Consider the following 13148-nt stretch of genomic DNA (forward strand, 5'->3'; position numbering starts at 1 on the left):
TGCTTAAAATTCATATTTTACCTATATATTTGTATTTTCGTTATTGCTTATGTTATTAGTGATCAGTCGAATATGATATTAACCATCGATTGTTAATAAAATGCTTCACTAGTGTCTATGTTATGATAATGATGCATCCGTTGTCTTCAAATATTATGTGTTTGCTTTGTTGATATGATTAATATTTTTTAATTCTGATCATGCATTATATATTGTGTGGGTATTTAATACTCTCTTCATTTCAAATTAATTAAATTGTTGAGGTGTTTCACATTCTTTAAGAAAAGAAGATTAAGACATAAATTAGACATAATTTTCTATTTTTACCCTTATTAGCTATTGTCAAATTTATGATAAATAACTGAATATTAATTAATAACTAATTCCAATGCTAACTAATGAAGGGTAAAATTAGAAGAACATTCTAAAAGTAGTCTTGAAAATTAAACAATTAAGTTAATTTGAAAAATGAAAAAGGTCTCAACAATTCAATTAATTTGAAATGGAGAGAGTATGAATCTGAATATATTTAGGGAGAATTGAACACCGTTAGAATAATAAGGGGATCAATTAATATAGATATTGTGGTAAAAAACCATATTAATCGTTTATTAACGGGCATGCAGAATCTAAAGTGAACAAGTAAAAATGAAGAGAAAAAGTAACAAATAAGGAGTGTTTTTACTAACTTGCTCCTAAAATGTCATCAATGAAAAAAATGATTATTGAATGGTGTAAAACTCTTTATTTTGAAACTAGGGTAATTTTAGAAGAATAAGATTAATTCTTCTTGAAATCTTAACACACGGCTAAAACACCACTCATTTTGAAATGAAGGAAATAACTAATTAGAATTCATATATGACCTATATATTTATATTTTTCGCCGCTGCTCATGTCGTTAGTGACTAGTCGGACATAACATTATCCCTCTATTGTCATTGAAAATTTCTCTAACCTCTCTGTTAAAACAATGGTAACCCACAATCTTTCAAATTCTGAGTTTGTCTCTGATAATACTTGTTACTTTCTGGCCACTAACACATGTACTAAGTAATTGTACCACCAAAATTTAGACAAATAATAAGAAATCATCTAAATCACATGATTTTCATATACTATATATACTCTTGAGTACAATTATATGAAGTAGCTCCCTTTCAACAAAGGAGAATCTAAGTGTACTTGAAACATTAATACATTATGACACTCAATTCATGCTTGAAAGAACTTCATAATGACATTGACAATGCCAATTTTGACCAATTAATTTCTTCAAAATTCTACTTTTATCTGTTAAATCCAATTTGGAAAGAAATAAGAAAGGGTATAGAATAACAAAAGAAAATGATAGGAAAAAAGTTATCCAAATTCCCTTTTTTTGTTTTTCTCTCTTCAAATAACAATTCATAGTGGCTCAGTGGTCCTATTATCTTGGTCTCCCCTTCTGTACCAGTGTAACACAGTCATCATTTGGTTGTATACTTTCGATCTATGCAAAATTGAATTAAAATATCTTTAATTAATAGTATGATCCAAAAATGATTTAATGGATCAAAAATGTCTTTTTTTCTAAATAAATATATTATTATTTTCTTTTTAAACGTATTCTTTTCCTAAAAATAGTTTTAATTGTTAGCAAATTATTTACTTCAATTTAGAAAAAATTAAGAAATTAAAATATATTATTAGGATTTTTAATTAAACAAAAATGCACTCAACTAATATATTTATTAGAAAAAGAACATTTTGACCCATTAAGTAACAATAAAGACATTTTTAACCAAACTGTTAGTCGTAACCCGTAAGAGCATTTTTGGACCAAACTATTAATTAAAGACATTTTTGTTTAATTTCACATAATTTAAAAACATTTTTAACCCTTTTACAATTTTTCTTTCTTTTTTCATGTTAGTCAAAAAATTGTCCTAGTGTTTTGTTGTTCCTACTTATCACTTTGATATTTTCTATAACAAATTGTCCAGTCTGATTTACTGCTAATTAAAATTCATAAAAGGATTGCTTGCTCTATTGCTAGTTAAAGTTGAATCCAATCATATCCATAAATTTACAACAGTAGGAAATACTTAAACTATTAACTGTTGTTCTAAGCTTCTTCAAAATGATCAGACTATTTTATACTTCATTTCGCATGAAAGAAGAAAATTGATGTTGCAGCAGCAACCTACCTCCCCCCATCACCCTTCCCACAAACACAGCTTTAAGTGGAAAGGGAGAAAGCAAAACTCTAGTGCTAGTAGAAAGATGAACCTTTGTCTCCGTGGCGTCGCCAAATCACACAGATGGGAAATACTTGTTCAGATTGAATGGGAGGGAGTAGAATTCCTCACTTCTTGTGTCAGTCTTGAAGGACTTGAATTTGTCCCACCAGTGCTTGCCTCTGTCCTTTCTTGTCTGGCCATCCTTTTTGTGCATTGTGTTGTCTAGGAAAAAGGCCACGATACCCGCCACAAAAGCTTTTGATTGAAAGGGCACGTTGGCCATGTCGTTGAACTGAAAGAATAACAAACCACAAAAGCTCTTAATACATAAGTCAAAAATGTTAGGACATTTATAAAATGATGTAAATTTGCTATACCCATCTTGCATGTGTGTGAACAGGTCCATAACCAGCAACAGCAGTATACTCATTGAAGTACTGTGGAATGGACAAGCCAAGAAAGACGGAGAAACCTAATATAAACTTGGTGCGGAAACTATTAAGATTGCAGAACTGAAGAAAGCCTAAGCCTCCAGCGCCTGCGAAGAAAGAACATCATAAGAAAAAATAATTCCCAAGCTTTCCATAACATGAAATATTTTGGCATGGCAGTGATCCAGGGCATATGCTTGCCTCAAAAGATATACATACCTACATAAGCGAAGAAAAGGCAATACAAAGCACCAACAATAGGTGCAGGAATTGAAGCAAAGACAGCTCCAAATTTCCCTGATGATAATGCGGTTGTCAAGACAAATCGATAGAGGGTAAAGAGAATCAAGTATCCTCAAACGAAGTGTTAAGAGTGGTGATTTACCGAGAATTGAAAAGAAAATCATGAACGCAGCAGATATCTGAACAACTCTTCTACTGCCAACACGTGTCAATGCTAAAAGACCAGCATTCTCCCTGCATGTACACAAAAGTAAGTCTACTTAGTCAACTATCATAACAAGGCAATGTCAAGTTGCAGAAGGTTTTTGTCTGGACTTACACGGATACAGAAGATCCATTCCCAGTGCCAAATAATCCTGATAGTAGAATGCCAACTCCCTGAGGCAAAAACAGAATGTATCTAAATTAAAGAAAGCAAGGTATGAAGAAATAGCAAATGGTAGGGGAAGAGAAACAATCACACTTCCCGCGAACCTCATTAAGATGAACAAAATAGATTTCTTCCTTTTCCAATCTGACCTACCCCCACCTTAAAAAAGAATGAAATTTTAAAAAAATAACTTGAAAAAACTTTTTAATGTTCCCATGATCCCGAAGTATCATTCAATGAGGGTGATGGGAAGGTTGCTAAATATACATCCAGTGCACTCTCTTCTACCCCAACTAGTCCGGGAGCATTTGATGAACTGAGTAAGCCCTTTTTAAGCTGTCTTTCTAGCCCCTTGCATTCAATAAATTATGTACTGCAAAAACATGATATAATGCAATAGAGTTTAACTTCTATGCACTGGAAGTGTAAAAAGTATACAGGTAAATCTATTGATATGTTTTAATTGGTAATCTGATAAAAATGATAACTACCATGCTATCGCATATTAAAACTCACTTATCATGAAAGGTTTATAGGAGAATATTCCTGTAACAACAGCATGTAAGTGTTTAATTTATGTGTCTAATTTTCCAAGATAAAAGAATTCGTTGCTAAATGAATGGTAGAAAACGAAAGACAACACGTGGAAGAAGAAGATGAATATTTTCAGAAAACATGTGAGGAAGCAAGAGAGAATTATTGAGTTCCAAGGCAAAGATCTTTAGATAGGGATGCAGGAATTTTGGGCTGTTCCAATCCCTTAACCACATAACGTATGATATCCACTAACAGAAGAAATATCATATCCGCCATGTACTGTCACACCCAAAGTGGATCAACTGCAAAATTTACTCAAATTGGACCACAGATAGAAATGTTTGGTAGCAAAATTGCATTTGAGTGGTCAAAGATTTTGACTAGTTTTATCAGTTATGGAAATAAAGCATTCTAGTTAGAGTTGGGCGTTGGGATAACTAAAAACAGTTCATAATTCTTACTGTGAATTTATGTGTGTTGACAATGCTGATACTGGATGAGTGCGATGACATTCCAACTTAGTGTAGTTCTCCTAATCTACTTACGGCTTCACATAAACCTCCCTAAAGACTCTATGCATTTGATTCAGAGTAAGGCTCCACTTCAATGAAATACAACAGAACTTCCCTTACTATTTTCACTTTACAAGAGGGCGAGAGGGATGGGAGAAATTTTAGGAAAGAAATCCTGTTTACCTGCCAACCAACACCACGACTAAGTATGGATGGTGGTAAGGGAGTGGCACTTGCATATCTTGCAACTGCAATAAAAGCACCAGTGGACTGAAAACACCAAAGCACAAGCGTGAAAGGAAGTTAGTTCAAAGCCTATCTCTTTCAGAGCTTATAAGTATCTCTTTTTTTTCTTCAGAAAAATGGCTAAAAGGAGGTGTGAAATCACACAAATTGGAAAAAGGATGCAAACAGATAAAAAAAAAAAAAGGGACAGCACAAAGAAAGAGGAAGCAGACGAAGGTTGAGAAGTAGTAACTCAGAACATCTGCAACAACAACTAAACGTTTCATAAAAACAATAACTAAAGTAGCCAAAATATAAGACAATCCGGATCATAGTGGAATTAGCAAAGAAAACAGCCTGAAACTAAAATATTTACAAAACCTGCCAGAACAAGAAAATAAAGCATTCACAATTTTTCAATATCTTTGACCAAGCTCTGACAGGTGAACAAACCTCTACAAGAGCAACAAAACTAGCCATCATCATAGCAAATGCTTCACCAGCATTGAATGAAGGAGGTCCCCATTGGAAAGGGTAAGGAATACTAATCCTGCAGGTTCAAGCCAGTAAAAGAAAAGAGAACTATTAAAATTACAATAAGTTGCCTCGTAATTCTAGAGGAATATTTTCCTAATGGACTAAAGTAACAAATTAAGAACAATACTGAACCAACAAAAACAACTTTATATGAGTAATGAACATAATGGAATGTTTTTCAAACAATATGCATCCCATGTCACAACCATAAGACCAACAGTAAGAGAAGATGAAATGGATAACGAAATCTAAATTTTGCTATGCTCCATTTTTTAAAATTGACCAACAAACACTCTATGCAGTCGATAATATAAGACTCAGATAGGTTATTTTGGGACACCCACTTGTGCTTACTTTTCCTAATCTGTAGCACCATGACCATATCTGCCAGATATGCTCAGTGTGGGAATAACAGACCAGCACAACCAGTTGATCAGTTGTGACTAAACTGGCTATGAAACAAAATCACAAAGCATCATTCCATGCATCTCTCTTATTTTCTTCTTGTTTATCATTTCAATCAAATTACGCAAGGTTAGTTTAATGGACTAGTACGCACCAATTTCTTGTCTTTTCCAGAACTACTGCTCACAGGAGCTACTGGGGTAGTCACTTTAGAGAGGCAAAAAGAGCATGACATGTTACACTCTAAATTTCTTAAAATCTATGACTCAAGAGTGGAAGACAATGGTATATGCCATATGTCAAAACAAAGTGTTATTATGTTGAAGATTGTAATGCAATATAGGTTATGAGAAACTAATCCTTATGTCCCAACATAAGCATCTTACTTTCCTTTTTATGCTGTGCTAACATGTGCCACTTCCCTAGAACACAACTTTTATACCATGCTGTAGAATCCTTTTTGAATTTATGTAAGCAATAGAAGCAAGACCCACTCTTACACTTACAAAGTTGTAATTTTTACCAAGGAGTTCCGTATCTTTGAGACCGCATAAATGTTAAAATACTAAAAAAATTCTGTGCGTATCCACACAAATATTTAGACCCATGCCAGTACATTAGAAAAGTGAAAAATGAAGGAGCAAAGCACGTGCCATTGAGCACCACTAATGAGTCCAGCACGGTCAGTTCTGCAGCTTGCTTGTGTCTTCGGTGGCTTTCCATTGTAAGCCCCACCCACAGTGAGTAGGTGTGCATAAATCCATACAATGATCACCGTGAAAAGAACAGCAAAACGATCAAATATATTCTTCCCTGGACGTATCAGGTGTGCCAAATACTGCAAAAACCAGTGTTTTATTAAGAATGTGTAACTTATATCCTACTATGTTGTGTGTTTAAAATAATGTTTACGAGAAATATATGATATCTCGACAAAGCAACCCACCTGAGAGAAAATGACTAAAAGGACTAGCTCTGGCAACCCAATTTCAACACATTTGGCAACCTAAACAGAGATGAAACAAATTCAACAATCATCATTGGATGAATATCAATGCAAGACAAGTGTGGTGAGTTTCTGCTTACCCCAGGAAAACCAAACTCATAAAGACCAAAGCCAACAAGAGAAACCAAAGGAACAGCTGAAAGTGGGCTCAGAAACCTAAGAATCCACATGAAGTAAAATGACAATCAGAGCTAGCACACTGTACGAACACAAAGCACTTAACATAACTGAACAGACCTTAAACCACAGAAAGTGACCCTTAGACTTAGAGAACTTGCTCACAAAGTATAGCATAAGAATATCCAAGAGCAGGCAAGTACGTGCTTAATTGATGGTATAAAGTTAGGTAGCATTATGAGAAGTCGCTCAAATGGAGGGAGAAATCTTGTGATATAACAAACCTTGTAACATTGCGCCAGAGACCACTGAAGCCTAGGACAATCTGAAGGGTTGAAGCAACAATAAGGGCACCTTGGGTGGCCCGCATTATCTTCTTGAATTTCTGAATAAACAGAGAAATATTAACAATAAATTAAGACCCAATATCACCAAGATGCACTGGATGACCTCCTTTGTGTCTCTAAGCATCTTCCTGACTATTAAAGAAGTTAAAGGAATATGCACTACCATGAATTATCAAGTTGAAAGTAAACTATTTCTGCATCAGTTTTTTATTCTTCCTTTTTGTTTAGATAAGGTAATGTAAAATTCATTATATCTCAGTACCAAGAAGGTATGAGAAAAGAACAAAACAGCTGAACTAAACCGTCTGTCATACGATACGACCCTTACACCATGAGTATAAATTTGTAAGCATCTATTTTTAAGAAAAGGAAGGTGCTCTACCTTTCCCTCAAAACGTCTCTTTTTCTTTCCAAACAATCCACAAAATATGTAGAGGAACTGTCTTCTGTAGTAACTTCAGTCTTTTATCAACCCTAGACACTGCTCTGTAGTAAACTTTTAACATCTCCTGGCATGACCACATTACTCCAAAAAGGTTTAAATTTGTGCATCAGCTTCTTTTGACGATTGGATGGTATTTAAATTTGTTTTTCTCAAAGTGATATTATGGAAAATTATTGTTAGTGTTTGGATTTGGTTATTGAAAAAAATTGGTACTTGTATATTTTTTACAAAATTGAGAAGTTGTGATTTTGATTCAATTGTTTGGAGAAATATCATTACAACCCTAAAACACTGTACACACTTTCATATTGCTGAAAAATGAGAAAAAATGGATTAAACATATTTACGAATAGTCAAAAGGTAACAAAAAATGGTTGTTACACCATATGGACCAAATAAAGAGAAAAGAAGAAAAGTGATGGAGTGATTGTGCCACGAAATCTGATCAGACAGGGAGTGTAAAAAATTGGTTTAGAATTGGGAACCTAAATGACCCAAGAAGGGAAAAACAAGGAAGGCTGTAATTTATTTCTAACTTTTCGAAAAGGATTTTGGGAGCTGGCTTTTGAGTAGATAAGTTAACCAATATCTCAACTTTTGTCCTTGACAATCAACCAATAAGTTCACTAGATGATCCAAAGAATAAAGAGAAAATGACTGGTGTTTGAGGACACTAACCGACACAGGATCTTCGTCATTCCATTGTCCAGAAAGGATAATCGAGATTGTAGGTGCAACAAAGGTATAAGACCCTCCAATCACAGCAGGCAGTCTAGTCCCAAAGATAGACTGCAACAAGGTGTTCAGCCCAGCGACGAATAGCGATGTCTGAATAACTTGGGCTTTTTCCTCCTGCAACGGGCAGGTATTCTTCCAGTTAAAATGTATAACACTACATGAGGTCAAAAGAGAAACTCATATCTTAAGTAGTTAAGTCGTTCAATGTGTCTGGAGGCCTCACATTTCCACCTCCCATTTGGGGAACTAGAGCAGTAGGAATGATAACTATGGTACCAAGCATAACAAGATAATGCTGAAATCCAAGAAGAATAGCTTCAGCTGCATTCCAACAATTACACAAAATCAGCTTGGTCCACAATACACATGGCGAAACCAATTTAAAACATATAGATTCAATCTAATGATTCTTCACCAACCAGTACCAAGAAAATAGGGTGCACATTTTCGGAGCTGCTTCCCATATCAAACCAGTTTTAGATTCCAATTTGCTGGTTAAAAACACAAACCCCATGAACCCAAAGCATAACATGACACACACAAATCGCTAGTGATTTATCTTTGAAGAAAATAGAAAAAGTGAAACCAGAACAAGTGATGGTCAATACACATTGTGTTTAATAACATGCCCTCTTATACCGTAACCAAACGGCCCCTTATTGTCTTATGGTACATGGCACCCAGGCCTAGCAAACCCTAACCCTATCCTACCTAATATCTGACATTAATTTTTCATGTATTTATTGCATTTTAATTATAATATGTTGAAAATATAATCAAATAATAAAAGTGTGCTCTCTCTAACAGCTTAAGCTTTTAGATGAGATGATCATACACTTCAACAGGATATCAGAGCGGTCAAAGGTCCTGAGATCGAATCTCATCGCCACCCAAATCAAAAAAAAATTCACGTGCTTGGCCCATGAAAAAAATTAGGCCCGCATATAAGGGGGCGTGTTGAAAATATAATCAAATAATAAAAGTGTGCTCTGTCTAACAGCTTAAGTTTTTAGATGAGATGGTCATACACTTCAACATAAAAAAATTAGGCCCGCACGTGAGGGGGCGTGTCGAAAATATAATCAAATAATAAAAGTGTGCTCTCTCTAACAACTTAAGTTTTTAGATGAGATGGTCATACACTTCAACATAAAAAAATTAGGCCCACACGTGAGGGGGCGTGTTGAAAATATAATCAAATAATAAAAGTGTGCTCTCTCTAACAACTTAAGTTTTTAGATGTCATACTTCAACATAATCATATGGGTTTTCCATTCTACTAGAAGGATTAATCCACCATTCAATTCAATACATACATAAGAATATATACGGTAAAATATGGGTTGTATTCATATTGGATTAACTGCTGATAAAACAAACACTACAAAGGATCTACAGATAAATCTTTCAAATGTAAATCCTCGAAGAAACAAGAAAAAAAAACACACGATCCCAATCTTTAAAACATTCAGAAAATATACCCAAAAAAAAACTCATACAAATAAATAAATCACTCAATGCTCTTTATTTTCCCCTTATCAGCAACAGCAACATTCATGTTCTCCCAGAAACGAATTCTCCTGTTGACAGCAGCAAGCTTTGATTCAACTAGCGTCAGGAGATCTTTCTCTCCTTGTTCTTCTCCTGGTAATGGTACTGGTGTTGATGATTCCTTGTGTTTCTTTCCAGGTTTTAGATTTTGAGAGTAGAGATCAAGAACTTCTTTACAGGCATCTAAATTGACAGGCCAAGTTTGCAGTTCCCCATTAGGACCAGTAATAACAGTACAAACCTTGATATCGCAGAGAGTTGCAGCTCCATTGATTTCCTCTTTATGCATTCTTTCTTGATAAGACTTAGGATTGTTTGTTTGTTTTCTTCTTGCTTTGATCTTCATCTGCAAGAAGGCAGAAGAAGATCAAAGCAAGAAGAAAACAAACAATCCCAAGTCTTATCAAGTGAGGAAAGAATGCATAAAGAGGAAATCAATGGAGCTTGCAACTCTCTGCGATATCAAGGTTTGTACTGTTATTACTGGTCCTAATGGGGAACTGCAAACTTGGCCTGACAATTTGGATGCCTGTAAAGAAGTTCTTGATCTCTACTCTCAAAATCTGAAACCCGAAAAGAAGCACAAGGAATCATCAACACTAGTACCAGAACCAGAAGAAGAACAAGGAGGGAAAGATCTCTTGACGCTAGTTGAATCAAAGCTTGTTGCTGTCAACTGGAGAATTCGTTTCTTGGAGAACAAGAATGTTGTTGTTGCTGATAAGGGTAAAAGAAAGAGAATTGAGTGATTTATTTGTATGGGTTTTTTTTCGGGTATATTTTCTGAATGTTTTAAAGATTGGGATCATGTGTTTTTTTTTTGTTTGTTTCTTCGAGGATTTACAGTTGAAAGATTTATCTTTGATATGCAGATCCTTTTTTTCTTTGTAGTGTTTGTTTTAGATCCAATATGAATACAACCCATATTTTACCTTTTATATTCTTATGTATGTATTGAATTGAATGGTGGATTAGTCCTTCTAGTAGAACGGAAAACCCATATGATTATAATTAAAATGCAATACATACATGAAAAACTAATGTCAGATATTAGGTAGGTTTGCTAGGCCTGGGTGCCATGTACCATAAGACAATAAGGGACCGATTGGTTACGGTATAAGAGGGCATGTACCCTTCGGGGTGGCACAGTGGTTTGAGCTTGGGACTTCCATGTTGGAGGTCTCAAGTTCGAAACCCATTGCCAACGAAAGTAAGGGGTTTGCCTTCTAGGTCGAACTCGTCGCACCAGGCTTGCCTAGTGCGGGTTACCTCTCCTATGTGGTTTGCGAGCTATTGCATAGGAGCGGGGGTTTTACCCTGTGCGCACCTAAAGGGTAGCACCTGCGGGTTTCCCTTGTCATCAAAAAATATTTAAAAAAATAAGAGGGGATGTTATTAAACATTCGAACAATTACACAGAATCAACTTGGTCCACAATCACTTGGTGAAACCAATTTAAGACAATATTTAGAACATATAACTTCACCATTTACATAGTGGCATTCCAAAACGCTTAGCTCAATAGCACTAAAGGGAAAATAAGCAAATACTTTGCAGAGTAAATACGATGTCGGTCCACAAAGAAATAATTTATACAGTCAGCTTTATAGCCATAAGCTCTCTATAATTAGTTGAGACTATATCGATGGTAAAGACATCTTTCTCAACTATAAGATACACACAAACCTTGAGATGTATAAACAAAATAGACTCCATCCACAATACAACCAAATTAGCCTCAATTTGTTGAATGAAATACAATCAAATGATTCTTCACCAAGAAGTTCAATACTAAAAGAATGGAAACTCAAATTTTGTGGAACATTAAAGCTGCTATTGGTATAGCTTTCCCTAACTGCAAATTGTTTGATGATAACTACACATGGCTACATATTTGTCAAACTGTGGAAAGAATGAAACCAGTGGTGAGTTGTAAGGTCGTTGTCTGGAAAAAACCTACTGAGGGAAGATTCAAACTCAATAGTGATGCTAGTTTTTTAAGAAGCAATAACAGAGCTGGAATTGGGGGTATCATTAGAGATGCAGTTGGAGATCTTGTAATGGCCTATTCAATTCCAATATTTTGTGAAAGTAACAATCAAGCAGAAGCTGAAGCTGTTAGATATGGTGTTCAATGGTCCAATCAAAACAATATCAACAGACTGGACTTGGAGATGGACTCTATGGTTATTGCTAACATGCTAAAAGAAGAGAACAACTCCAACCTTAAACTCAAAGAGATCATCAGGGAAATAAGGCTCAACATGGACATAGATGAAACACAAGTACGCCATTGTTTCAGAGAGGCCAACCAAATGGCTGATTTATTGGCAAAAATGGCATCCTCAAGTGGAATGGGTAACTTTTACTATTCTTTTCAACAACTTCCAAAAGAATTAAAGAGACCCTTTCAACTAGATAAATATCAACTTCCTAGTATTAGAAGGAGGTTTGATAAGGCTAACTTTTTTGTAAGTTGAATTATTCCTGAGACTAAGGAAGAGACTTTGTATAGGCTAAACTCTTCCTTGAAGATTGTTATCTTGTATTGTTACAGTGAGGTAAGGTCCACGCCCTCCTCCTTTTGAATGCTCTTTAATGGAAATAGACATGGAAAAAAAAACCAGTACAAAAAAAATAGGTGCACATTTTGGGAGCTGCTAGACCAGTTTCAGATTCCAATTTGCTGGCTAAAAACATAAAACCCATGAACCCAAAGCATAACATGACACACACCTTTGAAGAAAATAGAAAATGTGAAACCAGAACAAGTGATTGTGTTATCAAGTAGTACAGTGCAGTCTTCAAGAAAGAAAGAAAATGGGTTCACAAGAATCATAACCCATAAACCATATGCATCTAGACTAGCTTGTATGCACCTCGATTAATCCACTTGTTAGCCGTACTATCCCACATTGTCCCAACCCTAAGCTCCTATGAGCTCACATTAAGCTGAGATTCGAACCTGAACCACTCACTCAGTCGTCTGCTCAAAGAAACTAACAAGTACCCATTATCAAACCCCCAAAATAAAAAAAGATAATAAAAACACAAAGCAATGTAGTGGGGTAGCATAAAAGGGAAAGAGATGTAAAGAAACTTACGCCATGGGGGAGGACTAGTAATGCAGTAGGAAACATTAGGAAGCTGATCTTTTGGTGGATGTGGCACTGGTTCACTTGCCTTTGCTGCTGGAGCTGCTCCTCCTCCTCCACCTCCTGCCATTTCTCTCTCTCTCTCTCTTCACCAACAAGTGCAACACCCCAAATCTACAGCACACCCAAATCAGCAAATCTCTCAGAAAAAACTATGAAAAAAGAAAAAAAAAATGTCACAAAAAAAAGTTTGTGAAAGTACCAAGAGAGCAAAAAACTGAAGAAAAAGGTTTTATGGTACAGAGAAATGGAAAAATGAAGCTCAAAAGGAAGAAGAGTGACAAGAATGGAGCAGCCAGGCCACATG

The 13148-nt window shown here is 35.4% G+C and overlaps 1 protein-coding gene across 1 annotated transcript; it reads right to left on the reverse strand.

The window, feature by feature from the left end:
* Positions 1 to 2035: 2035 nt before the first annotated feature.
* Positions 2036 to 13148, reverse strand: LOC125809729 (nucleobase-ascorbate transporter 6-like). The gene is made up of 15 exons (XM_049489327.1): positions 13044 to 13148; positions 12791 to 12955; positions 8359 to 8456; positions 8076 to 8249; positions 6890 to 6990; positions 6569 to 6644; positions 6429 to 6488; positions 6136 to 6320; positions 4994 to 5090; positions 4499 to 4585; positions 3216 to 3274; positions 3039 to 3130; positions 2873 to 2950; positions 2600 to 2760; positions 2036 to 2514 (listed from the first exon to the last, which is right to left on the reverse strand). Exons 2-15 carry the CDS (start codon positions 12909 to 12911, stop codon positions 2296 to 2298), a joined length of 1608 nt encoding a protein of 535 aa, XP_049345284.1. The 5' UTR covers positions 12912 to 12955; positions 13044 to 13148; the 3' UTR covers positions 2036 to 2295.

The sequence above is a fragment of the Solanum verrucosum genome, unplaced genomic scaffold (genome assembly GCF_900185275.1).
Source record: "Solanum verrucosum unplaced genomic scaffold, falcon-dt-bn FXZP01000121.1, whole genome shotgun sequence".
NCBI lineage: Eukaryota > Viridiplantae > Streptophyta > Magnoliopsida > Solanales > Solanaceae > Solanum > Solanum verrucosum.

What these genes read in the sequence shown, in the direction of transcription:
- LOC125809729 (XM_049489327.1), bottom strand. Translation starts at nt 12,911, where the DNA reads ATGGCAGGAGGTGGAGGAGGAGGAGCAGCTCCAGCAGCAAAGGCAAGT. An exon ending in TTTTAGTCATTTTCTCTCAG is followed by an intron (nt 6,321 to 6,428) that starts GTGGGTTGCTTT and finishes TGGTTTTTGCAG; the next exon opens with TATTTGGCACACCTGATACG. An exon ending in CTCATTAGTGGTGCTCAATG is followed by an intron (nt 5,091 to 6,135) that starts GCACGTGCTTTG and finishes TTGAACCTGCAG; the next exon opens with GATTAGTATTCCTTACCCTT.